The 17647-nt window shown below is 37.3% G+C and overlaps 1 protein-coding gene across 4 annotated transcripts in view; it reads right to left on the bottom strand.

Moving 5' to 3' along the window:
• The window catches only part of HDAC9 (histone deacetylase 9), a 269880-nt gene that overhangs the window by 193337 nt on the left and 58896 nt on the right, over positions 1 to 17647 (bottom strand). For all 4 annotated transcript variants that reach the window (XM_053944734.1, XM_053944744.1, XM_053944753.1 and 1 more), the window contains 2 exons: positions 7661 to 7789; positions 5662 to 5777 (listed from right to left, as the gene is read on the bottom strand). In XM_053944734.1, the coding sequence (XP_053800709.1) occupies positions 5662 to 5777; positions 7661 to 7789 (245 nt within the window). The remainder of the gene's footprint in view (positions 1 to 5661; positions 5778 to 7660; positions 7790 to 17647) is intronic.

Genomic DNA, 17647 nt, shown 5'->3' with positions numbered 1-17647 from the left:
CAACGAAAGTTAATCTCCAAGCTTTTTTTACCTTGGTTATTTTATGCTTTTATCCCAATACACGGAAAGTCAATTATGTGCCAGTCATTGGTTTGCAACCCAATGGAGTTCCAGATACGGAAAATGAAACAGTGAAATGAAACAGTGAAAACACTGTTGATAGTTCTTTTCTTAAGAAAACAGCTGATATGTGCCTGGGATTATTCCTTGGTTAGTAAATCAAATTTCCATGGAAAGCTGAAATCTTGAGGATTCCTAGATCATCTTATCTACTTCTCATCAACTCAACATCAGTTCTTCTCATCAACTGGACAGTCACTCCAACAAACTCAGTGGGAATTTATCCAGTGAATTCAGGATTATATCCAGCTGAATCACAAATATGGATGTAATAAACTTTCACCACAGTTGTTATGACTTTAGATGTAAGGTACAAAATGTGGTTTTGTTAGCCAGATTATGATATGGATATGTTTCAGGCACATTATTTACTTCCATTAACATGAAAATTCTGTGTAGAAAGTAAGGCATCTGCCATTTAAAATAATAGACTATCTCTCTCTGTTTCTGTCTGCATATATACAGAACCAGCATCCTGTCATTCTTTGATAATGAGATGCCCCCCACAGCTTTCATAATCCATTCAAGTTAAAATATTTAACACTACTTTTGAAGACTTGCAATATAGTTTTCAAGGACATGGAACTGCTGATATATTTTTATTTACTTTAAAATAAAACCAGACATTCTACAAAGATCATCCTTTTTATTTCCATAGATTAATTGGGAAGAAAAATAAAAAGATTACCACATCAGGAATCTTTCTGAAGCCTTTGCCTTTCTGCTTGAACAGTGATATTTTTCAACATGTGGTCTAGTATAGTTGCTTGAATTATATTTTCTGTTTAACTCTTGCTTCCCTCCCAGAACTTTGACTCAATGAGAGCTACAAAGGTCTTATTAGACTTAGGAACTCTGGCATGATATGGTCCCCAAGGGAACAACATCCTTGAAAAAGAATACCCTGTGTAACAGTATGACACAGTGACTGCTTTCTTCCCAAACAAAAAGCATATGGGACTCCAATAATAGACCACCTCCAAGAGGGATACTGCACACTCGGGCTTTGACTAAAGTAAATATAATAACTTGTCAAGCATGTTGTGGGGAGCTGTAGATTTTCCCCCGGACAAACCTGGAATATCAATTAACTCTGTAAAATCCTTCGTGCTAATACAATGCAACTTCAGACCATCAATGAAAAGTGGTTAAGCACAAAAACACAGGATGTTATTCCAAAACATAACCTTCCTCAAACAGTTTGTTTGGAGATACGACCTATCACTGAGACAATAACAGTAGAAGTCTATCCCTGTAATTTTCTTTTGGTACCTAGGGAATGTCGACAGATAGCGTAGGAAACAAAGAAGCTCCATTTGTATATTACATTAATTCCTGGCTAACAGTGTCTTGCCTTGATAACATCTACCTTTGACCATGAATAAACCCAAGTATGGATTTAGTATCAAGACTGTGGAGATATTATGGGGGGACTCTACAAATATTTAAGTGGAAAATGGACACTCTAATGTGCCTCCTAGGATATAATCAAATTTGTAGCAACAGCAGCATTGATACAAAGCCACTTGAAAGATTTATGTTTAATATTTGGTTTTTGGTATGCCACTATTATCTTCTAATATCTGAATTAATAAAAATAACAGTGACAGGGTGTATAGCACTAAAACACACTACCACAATAAGGCCAGGCATGATTGTTTCATCAGGCAGAAGCAGTGATGTTATTTACCAAAACAGTTTAATGTAGAAAACATAGGTGTTTATTAGTAAAAGCATCTAACTTTAATTTCTAATACTGATAATAACCTGTCATTTTCATTTGGGTAAGTGTTTGATCTTTTAAAATATATTCAGGTAATATTATCCTAAGCATCAGTTTAACCTCATCTCCCAAAAAAATGTAGTAGCCCACCTGCATAAATTAGGGTCCTCCGTGCATCATAGAATCCCAGAATGGGTAAGGTTTGAAGGGACCTCTGGATGTTATCTTATCCAACCACCCTGCTCAAGCAGGGTCCTCCAGAGACATAAATTTGTGATCCCCACTGCAGCTTTTCTTTTTACATGATCAACAACACCTTGCAATGGTGGCACACACAGGAGTTGCCAAGAGAATAATTTGGTAGCACAACAGCTAAGCCTGTCCTTGTCCTACATGCAGTCATGGGAGTTTGGACTGGCACCTAAATTGCCCCAAAAAGCAACGTGCCCTACTTGCTCCTCCATGTACTCACTCTTTGGGTCCATAGATCCTGCTTACTGATGCTTAAAATAGCCTGTCAACAGAGTTATCCTCTTTCTTAAAATAGAGTACAAGAACTCAGTGTAACAGTGCATGATGATCATCAAGTAATCATGAGCAACCATGCTTTGGTTGTGCTGTGGGACCTGCTGAGAGGCAGGAACGCCTACATGTGCATGTTTATATGCACATGTATAGATTAAGAGAAGACAAAATGGTTTAGCTTTAATACTTGTCAATTGCAGAGCTAATTGTCACAGCTTTCAATACTCACAATTACTTAACACTTGTCTTTCTTGAGGTTTTTGGGATGATCTTTGAAAAAATTAATTTAGACTCACTTCACATACACTTGACACAAACCTCATCAGCTGGTCAGAAACCTACACATTTTTCCACTGGCTTCTTACAAAAATCACCTCAAGGAGCTGAGGATTAAAAGCATGGGGCTGTGGAGTTGTACAAAACAAATATGTGTTTATCTGTCACATATGTAATTTATGTCTCCTGTATAATCAAGTGTTATTCTAGGAAATACTGCTTTCCAAATCACAAATAGAAGAAAGAAATTGACCTGAAGCCCAGTTACACCAACTGGAAACTTTCCATTGCCTTCAATGGCTTTTGACCAGACCGTGAATGCCTAAAATTAATCATTTCACATGACTAAAGCAGATTGTCCCTCTGAACTCAAGGGACATGCTGTGCAGGGGCTCAATTTTGCTTGCATTTCTCAGGCAAGTAAGATCTAGCCCCGGCACAGCAGGTGACCTGAAAGAGTATGGCATGCTACAGGAGACAAATAGCTACTGCGGTGAACCTTGATGATACTGGAGACAACTGTGCCCAATAAAAACAGGATTTTATTTATAAGGTGCAATTAAAATCCTGAGTTCAACTTTCAAGTTTCATATAATGAGACCAGTGTTTTAACAAATGGTAGTGAAAGTACCATTAAGGGAACTGTGATAGTAAAAGATTATCTGCAAAGCTGCAGCATGTGCAGTGCACCTTTGCTCATTCAAAAAATTGTAACCATCTACCCACCACACTGTCTGCTCCAGAGAGTAAACCACTTAAAAGTCTCAATATTCCAATGGATGTGGTAAAAATACTTTAAAAATCCGTTTCATTACTGATAATGCTCTAATTCTGTCCATGCACTGGAATGTAATCATTTACGGCACTGACTCATGTTTTACTGGTAAATGACTCTGTCATAGCAACCTGTTTTCCCCAGCAAAAAGTGTTTTATTTGCTGCCATGAAAACCACGGCTATCCACCCACTCAGATATGAGCACAACACTTACTGCAAATGTCACAACAACGATTATGAAACAACAGCCATGTGAGTCATACGGGATTACAGAAAAACAAGAGATATTTTGGGTGATTTTGGAACACTCAGCCTATTATTAGAAACTTCTGTACTTTGTGAATCAGATTAAAAATTGATTAGCTGTATAGCCTTTGAGAGCTGGCTAACACTGAACTAGGAAAGAGATCTGTAGGAGTTTGGCTGCTGTTAAACTACCAAAGAAAATCCCACTGAAATAAGAATCACTGAAGCTGAGATTTATGGAAAATGTTTGAACCCACAGGACCACAGTGCTGAAAGTCAAGTAACCAGAGAGGTAAAGAAATCCCCAACTGGATCCAGAAGTGGAAGTCTGTAGTTTCAGCTTCTTAGCACATTTCACCAAGTGAAGTGACTGATGCCAGCATGCAGAGCTCAACTTCTAAAGGAATGTTTTAGGCTCCTTTGAGCATCTTTGAATGTAGGTTGGAGTTGTAATTTTTGATCTCTAGCATAGAAGTGGCAAATAATATGCAATGTAATGTTCTACTAGCAAACAGAATATAACTGCTGGTTCTTGTCATGACCTTTTCAAATCTCCCCAGAGACCACCAGCCTGACCAGCCTATATGTATTTCTGATGGCGCAAGTGTCCAGAAACAGTAACATGCAAAGTCATGAGCACCATGTATCAGTCTGAGATGTTACTGCCCTTCCATTTTGTAGAACCCTCAAGTTAATAAAAGATCCAACTGGATAAGATTTCCTGTTTCATACAGCACATAATAACACCCACATATTACCAACTTCTATCTAAAACATTCCCAGTAGTAAAACACACAACTTAATTCCACTGAACTAGGATCTGATCTAATCCTAATGATGGATCTTACTCTGCATCATTAAAATTTCTTTGCAATCACATATGGGGGGCTATGAGACAAGACCACATGTTAGCCATCAATAAATTTTTTTTTTCCTTTTGGTTACGGGCCAGAGAGAGGCTACTAATCAGTGTGCAGAGGTCACCCACCTGCCCCCTGGATCATAGTTCACACACACAATTAATTCATTATGGGGAAAAGTCACTGCTGGAGGTTGAAATGCCCATTCCAGGTTTTTTTTTTAGGTGAATGTCCTGCCACTGACCTGGAGAAATAGCTCCATTAACTAAAACTCTGTTAAATCACATTTTCTTATGCAATTTTTCTAATATAAACAGCATAAAACAACAATTAATAGAAAACATTGCCACCAAATCAGGAACTGTGGTAAGTATAGGCTGGTTATAGTATATTGTGGAATTTGAGTCTCAGTCAAATTAGTTTACTGTCCCTTTACAATATTGCCATGGAAAGCATGACTTGGGCATGTCATCTGTGCTAAATGAGGTTTATCACAACTGATTTACCATCTGCATTCCTGTTGTTATAGGCACGTATGTATGAAACAGAATAAGGAGTAATTAAGATTCCTTCCGTTTACAGTCTCACTTTACAAAACAAGTATTCAAGAATTCTGGCATGACATTTATGGTGGTTAAGTACTGCCCTGATAAGGAAACTGAGATACAGTAAAATAAAAGGGAGATGTGACAAGGATTTAGTCACCTAACTCCAACACTGTGATTAAAGAAATCTACTTCAGCATTCATCTGAACCCAGGACTACGGTCTTATGAGTTAGGATAACCAGTGCCTAGACCACTGTTTTGTACGCAGGAGTTCTTTATCAGCATTCAGCACTGAGCACCTCTTTCAGGTCATCCCAAAAGGTAATATTCTGTAACCAAGTTCCTTTCACAGCTTCCTCCACTCTTCCAGTAGCACTACTGCTGCTTTTCCCTGAACTTTTGTTACCATGGAGTCTACTGAACATGCATCGCATACATAAAAATATTTCACACATATAACATACTGTGATGTCAGCCTATAGTGTCCTGGTATCCCAATTACTCTGCTTGTGAGTATGATCAAGTCAAATTTTCCATCCTCTTCAGTCTATAAACCTGACTAATTATCTACACTATAATGAGTCTTACCTCAGCTTGAATATTAGATGGCAAAACTGAGGTTTCATTTTCTGTTGTACTGCTGGTCGGACCATTGCTTGGGGAACTGGGACCTGATCCAGGGGAGCTGCTACTGACTGAGGATTCTGAAAAACGGATTAAACATACATGAATTTCACTCTGGAAAGGTATACATAATCTTGATTAATTATAGAATCTTTATAGCATAGGGCTTTTTTTGCTGTTGAAAAATATCTGTTGGTTATACTATTTACTTACATTAAAGACTCTTGATTCATCTTCCATTTCTTTGGTTTTCTTTTTACAACTAAGAAGGAAAGATACTCTTGATCTTTCCCCTTCTGATCTATGTCACATAAGAAGAATTTAGTATTTATTTTCCCCACAAAGATGGTTATGATACTCAGTATCAGGCAAAGACACCGACACAGAGCTTGTAATGAGTAAAGAAAAGAAACTCTTTCTTTTTTAATTGTAAAGAGTCCTGGCTCTGTAAGAGATAAGGCCTACTGCCATCCTTTCTGTCTAGGAAGGGGATGAGCCCATTGTGGACCAGTCATTACATACACAAGTACTAATGGCAAAATACACACCTTCACTACATCTTTGGCACAAATATGAAGGAATATTTACAGCATGTGAGGACATTAAAATATGATTTGAAAGGCTGCATGCTATCTTGATTTAAAATGTCTCAAGTTCTGTCTAAGACAAAGGGGGATAGGATGACCTCATTGTGTGTTGTTGTATTGAGTTTTTCTAATGCTATACTGATATAAATTATATGTATGTAGTGGAAACAGTTAAAAAGATTAAAGATGGAAGAGTAATCTACTAGTGGAGGTAACCCTCTTTCAAGGGATAGCTTTCAAATTAAAGCACATTAAATTTGAAAGCACTCAAGTAGTTGAAGTAATTAATGTCTAAATGTGGCAGCAAATATTCTATAGCCACTTCTTTGCTTATTTAGTCTTTATGCCTTCATTCTTATGCAAAAATATGTTTTCACTTTGACTGACATCACAGGAGGCTTCCTATCTGTTACTTGGATCTCTTACTCTTTGATTTACTGAAGTGACTCCACACCCAGCTATACTAACTGGCCATGTAGAAGTTCTTGCATTGTATTTTCAATCTGTATCAGAGAAGTGGAGACACACAATCATTTTTCTCTCACTTTTTGAAAATTAAAATAGCACTTTTTGTATAAATAGACATTTAAATAAAGAATTCTTTTCAGTTAAGAGAATAAAAAGCAAGGGGAAAAAAATTTCAGGCAACAATGTTTAACCAGGGTTATGAAAGGTCTAAAATGTCATATAGTCAATATTAATAATTATAACAGCAATCTGAAAGGCTTCAAGTTGTCAGAGTTAGGAAAAGAAGACATCTATTTTAATGTTTCTGCTCTTTCAATAGCGTCAGGAAAAGACCTCCAGTAATAAATATTTCACTTTATACCTTATTTTTAGAAGAGAAAATGGTAAAGAAATCAGCTAAAATTAAGGAAGTGGATATCAAGAATCTCATAGAGGCTTTGGCAAATGGAATTAATAAATTAGCTGTAGAAAAATTATAATCTGGAAATCACTTATCAGGAAAATACTTTACTTAGTAACTTTCATGCTTATATTCACATCTCCGTTCCAGTTTCACACATGTCATACTGTGTAAAGTTGTCACAAGAATTGCACATACAGGGACATCAATGTGTTTATTCAAGTTGTATTTTAATTCCATCTTTGTGTCACATAATTCTGATATATTAAGTGAATTCAGATATATGTCTCATAGACTAGTAACAGTTGATTGCATAAAGATATGGCCTGATCACCCGAAAAAGCCATGAATCTACTAAACATCAATGCAAAGCCAAAGCAAGAATTGTCAGAGTGAGGCCAAATACTGCAAATGCTCATTTTGTTTAGCAAACAGTTTCGATTCTGAAGTACCATCACTATTCTGTGAGCTGTGGCAACTAATACAGAATTTCCCCATCCTTACTCACCTGTCACCTCGAAAAGACGCTTCTTGAATGAACTGACATTTCCATCCTTCCTCCTGAGTAAAGGACTGCTTCTCCTTTCTGTCACCTTTTGTTTTAATCTTGAACGTACCTTCAAATTGGGCTCTGAAGCTGGAAATGAAGAGAAGAAAATATGTGACTACAAACCCAATTCCTGGCTTGTGTCAGACACCACTGACCCTGTAGGATCTCATCTGATCCAAGGAGGGCTTGGAAGCAGAGATTTTACTGCTCAGCCTTCTCAGTCATCCTGTTGCTCCTCATACAACTTCATTTTAGATTGGAAGCTAGGAAAGAGTTGAAGAAAGCTGAAGTGCTTGGGATCCCAGCATTTTTCTCATTCCCTTGCCACTTTGAAGTTACCCATTAATTGTTATTACCATATGTGTTAATAATAAATGAATGCAAATTTAATTTACATTATTTTTATCTCTCTTGTAGGTGAAAACTTGGAAAACACATCTTGGAACTTGGACCGTTATAACGGGATTAAAGTTAATTGCAGAAACAGAGATTAGCTTCCACTGGTGCCTTTTGATTTCTCTGAGAAATATAAATTACGACAAGCCTTGCTGGCAGAACATTTCTTGGTCAGTGATTTTAGGCCCAGAACTTTAGTGTTTTCTGAGTAACACACCAAACAACTAGATTTATGACAGTGTCCTAAGAACATTTACAGAGAAAAATATATGCTCTGAAAACGAAGAAGTAGGATTGATTCCCAGAAAACCTAGGATTATATTTAATGCACCTTGGGCAAGTTCCACCTTTGTTTCCTTAACGGATACAGTCTTTTCATACGAAGGCCAGCTCTGCTGTACTTTTTACTTTGTAGTATTTTTAGCATGATAAAGTGTTTCATGTAGTCATTGATTTGTTCTTCAAATAAACCCTGTATCAAACAGACTGCTAAGAGCTAGTGAAAGACAATTGTGGAAGAGAATTTGTTTTTATTTCCCTTTCTGGAACTGAGGATTGGCTAAGCAATATTTCAAAACAGAGAGAACTAAAAACTGGGATCAGTTCTCTCTCCTATGCACAGATTTAAACCTAGCCTTAAAGAAAGAGCAAGAGTTAGCAGAAAACCAAAATACATGATATCTTCACTCAATTCAGAATTACACCATTTATCACTTTGGGGCAAGAACTCTATCCTACACTTCTATTACTAGTCCCTTCCCTCATATCACATTGCACACCTTTTTTCCTTCTGTCCCACCTGTTCCCTCAGGGATGGGGAGGCTAGAAATGGGCGCTGCAGAGCTTCTGTGACCAGCAGTACCTGCTGTCACACGCTCACCTTTGTCATGCACTGCATTGCACGTGCCAACGGCTGCCCTCTGAAAACCCTGTGCCTTAAATGCATTTCAGACCAAGATACATAGGCTAGAACAACATTGGAAATCTTTAATAATAAACCTACTAACTAGAAATTTATTTTTATCACCTACTACCACTGTTAAGGTGAATGGTTCTAACAATAAAGTACAGATGGCTTGTTTACTATCTCAGATACCATTTGCAATGAAATTGAAAATATAAAATATGATAATGGGCTATGATTACAGTATATGCGATCACCACAGATCTCACCAGGTGTGATGACATTAAAAAGAAAAGACACTTACTCCTGTTGCACTTACATTTACTTCCATTTCTACTATTCTGTACTTTTTAAAATCAGAATATGTCTGTACATATTCTGTCTGTGCATCCGTGACAGATGAATGTGATACAAATCCTCTGCAACACTCACTGGAGGAATTCTCCACTCCTATGTAAATTTTTCATGCTCAGTCACAGCAATTCCCTTTCTTTTTTTACCAAATTCCTATCACATTCTGCATCTGAATCCATCATATAAGCACAGAAAACAAATGTTAAAGTCAATGTATGAATTTATGAGCCATCCGAGGAGAAGCGTGAAAAACAGCAATAATTTAAAAATGGAAATAATCAATTTTAATATTAAATTACATGGAGGATAGTGGTTTTAAAATTATAAAATAAACCCCACAATACAAACCAAAGCTAATGTTTGAAGAATATTTGCTTCAAATTCTGGCTTTCCTGAATTTTCTCCCTGAGACACTGCCAGCTCCTAACATGGTACTTACTAGGACTCAACGGCCAGCAAAATGAATTCTGGTTTCAGTGGACAAAACATACAAATCTAAGCAATTTGAGGATATCTGGTCCAATGAAAAAAATGTAGAACTGAACACTAGTTTCTTGAATCCCAGCAGTGGCTGAGACATTGGCTTGGTGTGGGACTGTACCATCCTGCTCCACCAAGGCTGGGGCAGAATTATTGTTCACTGCAAGAGGTATGGATCACAACAGCAATCCTATGTGCGTCAGTGCACTCCTACATGAGGGCAGTAATAAGACATCTATAATTGTCAACTCTCTTCTGACAGTTAGAAAGGCAAAATTAAGTATTTTAAGCTTCAAATATGGAGCTGTGGATTGCAATTATAAACATATACATGTATATACACACTGACTGCCTCAAAGCACATGCATAAGATCATTTAGAAACTGTTTTAGTCCTTTAAACTCTGAAATGTGAATGTTAGCAATGTGAAAAAAGTAAAAATAAATTTTCACCTTGGTTTTTTTAATTAGATTGTTCCCCTAGTATTTGCAAGAAATTTGGAAAGTCTTAGTAGCAAATGGCCCAGAATTATTATAATTAATTTGCCTTATGTTTCAAATGAGTATTTGGAACAATACGTTAACTAGTGGCTCTTAGAAGTGGTTCTACAGAGGGGCAATGTTCAAAATAACTGTTTTGCATTAGCCACCCTGTAAGTATTTTTACTGCACATTATTTGCTCCTTTGCTCAGCTTAATTAATCCATTGCCACAGCTGACTATGTTCATCACACAAAGGCATTCTCCATGAGGAAAATTTCAATACCAAGAAACTTTTGAGGCAAAATATTTACTCCCCAGCTTGTTGCAGAGTAGCTTTCTCAAGCAAATACAAGCCCCCAAGAAAGAACTTTTTTGCAGTAATACCACAAAATTTTACTGTAATACCACAAAATTATTGAAAAGACCATCAGGGAATCTATATGGTGATTCAACCATGAACTAAGACACTGACACAGCAAGAAAATTAATGCACATGGCTAACTTGCTATATGCTAAACATCCCAGATGGGTCCAGAACTCAAAACTAGATTCATTCTACCCCATATAGCAGATATCCTGAATCTCACCTTCCCGAGGAAAAGAGGCCTCTCTAAGTGCTGGAGGTGTGGAATGGGGCGGGTTTTGCTGGGTTTGATGACTCCAACTATAGTGGACTGAAATCATCTGACCAAGGAACCCAAATGCCACAGACAAGAGAAAAACAAGAGCACACGGCCAGCATTGTGGCCATGAGGATGGGGGATGCAGCATGGCAAATTTTCACAGCAGCAGTCTGGTCGGTTGGGCTGTGAATTTAAAATCTCACTAAGAGACAGTATACAGCTGATGTTGGTTTAGTTTATCTCTGTTTAGCTAACCTCTTTGCTCCACAAATCTTTGCACTTCTATTATATTTAACACTTTGGAACAAGTAATAATCAATTTACACATGGAGAAAGTGAACATATATTATTTGAAAGTATTTTGTTGCAAAGAAAACAAAAAGACACAGCTATTTTCTCTGAAGGCCATCAAAGCCCATGTCATTGTTCTCAATGGGAATCAGCTGGTACCCATTTGAGTGATCAGCGGATTTCAGGAAAGACTAGTCTGAAAGTGACTTTTAATGTAGATTTAGCATAATTTGGAATTATGAGATGTTGCAGTAATATGGCCTGTTCAGTTTTGTTGCTATTACCTTATTCTCTTTTTAGTGCTAGTAATTATGGACTGGTGTTACTCTTTTAAGAGGGAAACAGATATGAAAGACACAGAAAGGATTAGTTTAAACAACAGCAGAAGATATCACACAAAATCAAAACCTAATATTTTGCTATGACTTGTAATTATGTCTACAGAACTAAGAACTTTGTCGGTGAAGGAGAAAAACAGTGTCTGAATGAATTTTCTTATATTTTATAATGGCTTCATGGAGGAAGAAAGTACAAACTGTACTGTTAAAAATGGAAAATATACAGGTTTCTATGTAGGTACACATTAATTTCATCACAAGAGCTATCACTGAAACAAACTAGTCTCTCCTAAGAAACATGATGCTCAAATACAAGCACAAGAGATAGGAAAATGATTCAGTGAAGTCATTACAACCTATACTCCACTTTGCTTAATATTAGCAATTTGCAGATACTAGCATTAAATAATATAGCCTGGGGCCAGATTGCTCCCAAATGAGCTGAGGTTTTCTTGACAGGGCTTTTCTTCACTGTTTCTTTTTATTAAACATACAGAGATATTTAAGAAGAAGGAATGAAAATTCTTTTTACGCATAGGGAGAAGACATATATGAAGAAAATGTAAAAGACAATAATGCACTACTTTCTGATGGTTCCTGGAACACAGTAGTACTTTTGTATCAGAATAGTGTGTGCCAACTTCAAATCAGCATTTAATGAAGCCAGGCAGGAAATGGGGGATGGGAGAGGGTGCATAGCAAGCAGGTTCTCATCTTGAGGCTAAAGCCCTATATAGGAAGCATGAAGAACAGAAAGTCAGCTTTTGTCCAGATTCCAAAAGGCTCTAAAGTGAAAGCATTTCCTTTTCCTCACAAGCAGGCTGGCTTAGAAAAGCTGTGAGGCAGTCGAGGTAAATGATGCTAAATTTGGCTAAAAAGATTCCAACACCAGCATGAGCAACAGCGACAAAACTGACATCCTACTAGAGGAAGATAAATTATCCGCCATGGCCCAGGCATCAACTGTTACCACTAAGATCCTTTTTAAAACAGCAACCTGAAATCCCTAATATAATTAGGTCACTAAAAACAATTAAAAACAAAAGACTTCAAGATCTTCAAGCATATCTTCACAGGCGTTCTCTATTTCTTTAGCTATATTTTTTTTAAGCTGTGAAGACTCGTATGTACTGATTTAAATATATTCTGCACTGTACTCCATGCAGGAGTTTGGGTTTTTTTCTGGGTCATATCTAACAAGCATCAGTAATTGAATACATAGTCAAGAAATTGGTTTATTCACACCACAAAGGTTGCTTTTTTTTAATATTATTGTACTAGAGACTCACGTACAGACAAGGATTTTGTGCTGAACAACACACAACCATGACACTCCATGCCTAAGATAGCTCAAAGTTACAGCACAAAATGATGATGATGTGTGGGGGTACAGGCCAACAGAACTGCAAAACAAACATTAAGATGGTTAGCACAATGGGGATATTGCCAGCACACGACTGATTTATCCTTTGTCAAGTTTCTTTCTAGCACTCTGACAATTGAATATTTTCAAGAAGATACTACATGTGGATAATGAGATAACTTGGAGATTTCTGTTGTGATTTATCCTGAAGCAAGAGGGGCAGAATTGGAAAAAAACACACTGTGAACAGATCCTTACTTTGTCGGGTCCATTGCACAGCTCAACAGGTTCCTGGGTGCTGTGGACTCCCAGTCACCCTGGCAATATACATGAATAATAAAACAGCCTGCCTGCCTATGCTATGCCAGGGTCTGGAGACCAAGAAAAAGGTCAAATCGCACATAAATACTGCAAAAAAATCAACCAGAACAGTCATATCTTAGGTTCCTAAGAAGCTGGTCTGAAGGCTGTGGGACCAGTTTCCCCTTCTGTTGAGGTAGGCATAATCAAATGCACAAGACAGCCCTAAGCACCACCAGAAAGGATAGATGCGAAGAAAATTTGGGCTTCCTCAGCAACTATGGATGCAACCAAAGCCTGGCAGAAAGCTAGACAGGCAGCGAGACACAGGTCAGGGACAAAAGCTGTTTCCAGTTTCCTCAGCTGCTTTGTGAAGAGTTGTGAATGAGAGACACAGGTGGTCTCACAGGTCTCATAGCCTTTACGGTATGCGGTTCTCACAATCATGTAACTATTCTCTGCTCTGAATGAAGATTCTGATTGCTGCTCTGGCTTCCTGTAGGCAGCCACCATGTTTCAGCCACCTCCACATGATTATCTAAAGCATAGGCAAGATGAGCAGTGCCTCTTTGTCGTCATACATGACTGACTGAGATTTGCTGTAGAAGGCCACATACCAATGGAAGACAAAATTGGACAATGTGCACGTGGACATTCTCCCCACTGGATGACAGACTAGAAGATGGTAGTAGTCTGCATGTAGTATAATTCTGTGGGTTCAATGACTTCTCAATTCTGATGATTGAAAAAGCCACTTCTGAAAGAGTTTTAAATTAGATTAATGAGAGTGAAAGCTATTTACACATGCCCTCTAAAGCTCTTCCAAGAACTACATGGACCTGACTGCTGGGTGGTCCCAACAAGGCAGGAGAACCAGATACAGCAGTACAGGATGGAGATGCTTTGTTTTTCTGGCTTGCATCACCTAATGTGTTTTCAGGATCTACTGAAACTGTTTCCTGTACAGCCATTCACTTTATGGGGAGTGCTAGTCATATGTGAAACCCTTTAGTTCTTTGCTTTATTTTACTTCTGTAAAAGGTAGAATGCTTTATTTTTTTCAGACTAAGGTAAATATCCATGTCCTAAATAAAAAAACAGGTTTAGTGAAACACATGGTAAAAGAGCTAATTAGATTAGAGGGGATCTTGTAGCCCTTCTGCTCTCGTCAGGCTAAGGAAACCAATTTAACAAGATTAGAAATTTTTCATTAATTTTCTAAAGCAGGTTCAAAAGTGAAATAGTCCCTGAAGGTGCTTTAAATATCTAACTTTTCTTTGTTATTCACTGCAGTCTGTATGAAACATAAAATATTTGTTTCATTATCCATGCAAAAAAGTGTTATCTTTCTAGGCACAATTTATTGAGTTAGATGTAGAAATTACTTATAGTACTGCTTGGATTTAGCCAAAATTGGAGATCTTGAATATCTGAACAGTATGATGTATTATTTCCTGTTGATATATGTTCTTCATGTAACCTACAAGGCAAAAGAACAGGTCTCTTGATAGAATTTTTAATAAATTCTGGTTTTTAGCAAAGAAACAGCATCTCCTTGCATTTGCACCACAGGGTTATACAGCAGTTTCAAGAAAGCCGTGGTTTTACTGGGCCTTATGAATCTTTGTTGCTTCTCAAGTCTGCTGAAACCATGACAGGTTCATCTTAATCTTCTTACAGGCAAAATAATATCCTTTTCCAATAATAAGTAGAGGATTAATAAGCAAATACTACTATACTGTCTTGAACCATAGAATTAGGAATAAGGATATAAGGAATAAGGATAGTTAAAAATTAATTTTCATCTTCTCTCCACGTCATCAAATTCTTTAATTTTATTACACCTTCATAGCACTTTCTGGAGCCAACTTTCATCTGAGTTCTCAGGAGATGTAGACGAGAAAAGAAGATGAAATGGGTGCTTGAATAGAGGGTATCCCTCATTTGAATGCTAATAATTCAATTAATAAATTAAGATGTGCATGACTGGCAGTCCTTCTGGTTAGGTCTCCACTGGTAATTCTTACCCTTTTTTCTGACCATCTACACCAGCCAGTTCAAGCTGGGAAGACGTAATCGGAATACAATATCCTACTTTCTGCAAATATAGCAAATCCCACTCTTCAGTCTAAATCCTCCTCCCAAATCCACTGAATCCCAAGAAAAAGTATTCTGTTCAGTGAAGAACTGTCACAGATAATCCCCTAGCCCCCGAAGTCAAGGCTTTTGCCATGGTCACCATTTGACCCCTGGATACATAATCTATTTTTTAAAGAATAATCATGTTCATGATTATGTTGTTCTCCAAGCCCCATAAAAGAATGAACTAGTTCATAAGGTGTTTAAATCCCCCTGATTCTAATTTAGGAAAATATCCAGCAGTGATAACTCATGTCAGGCAAAAAGTACAGTCCAATATTTCATCAGCCTTCAGAAATTCATGATGAAACACCATCATCTTTTCCCCTGTTTAGCAGGGCTTCAGCATCATCAGTAAACGTGAGCTGGTTAGGTCTAGACTGCTGAATCATACTCTGGAATTGTTCAAAGGCAACAGGTTGCCAAGAAAACAAAAGCAACCAAAACACAGTATATCTTGCTTTCCTAGCAGATGAGAACCATTGGCCAAGTTAATCTCAAAAGTAGGAAGGCAATTCAGCCCCACTGAAGAAAAATGATGATAAAATTGGCTCCAGAGTTGTGTGGGCATTCAAGTCATGTTTGTCTTCTTGAACTTCTGTAGGCAAGGCCAACTTTGTGAAAGCATCACTTCATGTTAAGCAAAATGAGAAGAAAAACTCCACATTTGAAGTCTTAGTTGGACATCCATACTACACCTTCATAACCATATGGAATTAAAATAAATTTACATTTAGATAGATTCTTTATGCTCTGGGATATAATTCCAGTCCCCTACAACTTAATTAGCTAAATATTCAATGTAGCCTTCCATCTGGTAGAGTAATTTAACAAGAATAATTGTGCACCACCATAACTCAACGAGACACTGAGGAAAACCATTGAAATGCTATTTCCTTTCCTTTGGAAGAGAATTATGTACAATTTCAGCATGCTTTGCATTTCTAACAGTTAAAGCCAACAGGGAGGTATCACTCTCATTTATATTACTTTCCCATGAGAAAATCAAAAGCAAAGTACAAAGCTTATGCCTTTGCTCATGAATGGCTCTGTAATACTCACTTGGCTTTAGCCACAACAGGTTATTTGGCAGCTAAACCCCTTAATTAGAGTTGTGGGTTTGAATAGATTTTTTCAGTGAAACTATGTTTTGCAGAATTTTGGAGAAGTGCAGTCTTTACTAACCAATATCTTCTATTTTGGATGATCCCATACCATGTGATTTCCACTTTCCACGTCTCTGTTTTTCATCTTTAGATGTTCTTGTTTACTTTTCTAAAAGTTTTCAACTGTCCCTGCTCTAGATGCAGTGGAAGGAAATTCCTAGTCCTACTGAAATCAAACAGGACAGCTTCTACTAACTTCAAAGAGTCTCAAATTTTATATGCAGTATTTTGCAACTTATTTATCCAGAGGGAATAAGCTTTGAAATCCCCATTAAAAACATTCCACTTCATTTTCAATGGGCATTATGCTCTTAAAATGCTTTAGATTTTAGGACTGCTCCCTGTTGCTTATTGAAGGGGTTTCTTTAGGTCCAGAAGTCAAAAAGTTGTCTAGTATCTGTTTACTTGCTTGTCAAAAAGTTGTGCAAGGTACTTCTTAATGCAAATCTATAAAGCATTTTTGAAAACGTAGCGTAAGAAAGCTTTTATGTACTCACATGAAGCAGAACTTCATAATTCAATTTTGATTATACATTGGTCAGTAAAAGAACTAAGACAGTATTTTGATCAAGATTGAATAATTAGTTCAGTTATGAAGAAGGGTTGGTAGCATCATAGAATAATTACTGACAAAACAGAACATGATCTATATACATGGAGTGGGATTTTTGCTAAAAGAGAAAGCCATTGAATCCAGAAACTGAGTAAATTTTTTACCCACTCACAAAAAAACTTGCTTTCTGCAATTAGAAGTAAGTGTTAAATAAAATACATTAGAGGAACAACCTTCCACTGATGGGAAGACTATGATGATCTTAATGAGAATCATTCTGCTGACGCCTCCTGTTGAATCCTGGTGCAGGCCCTGACAGCTTTCATGATACCAAAGCATACCTACACAAGTTCTTTTCTCTTTGACAGTGTCCTTAAGCCTACCCTAGCACTCGTTTTTATTTAATTTTAAAATATCTCAAATAAATTTTCCTCTAACTTCAGCTCAATCAGAATGACAGGACATCCCTCCTCAGCCCCAGCTGGGGAGGCTGCAGTGCTCTGATGGGTTGGAGACAAGAGCAGCCCCACACAGTAGCTACAACCACATCACATTT

The sequence above is a fragment of the Vidua chalybeata genome, chromosome 1 (genome assembly GCF_026979565.1).
Source record: "Vidua chalybeata isolate OUT-0048 chromosome 1, bVidCha1 merged haplotype, whole genome shotgun sequence".
Taxonomy (NCBI): domain Eukaryota; kingdom Metazoa; phylum Chordata; class Aves; order Passeriformes; family Viduidae; genus Vidua; species Vidua chalybeata.
This window is presented reverse-complemented; position numbering and strand designations above follow the sequence as displayed.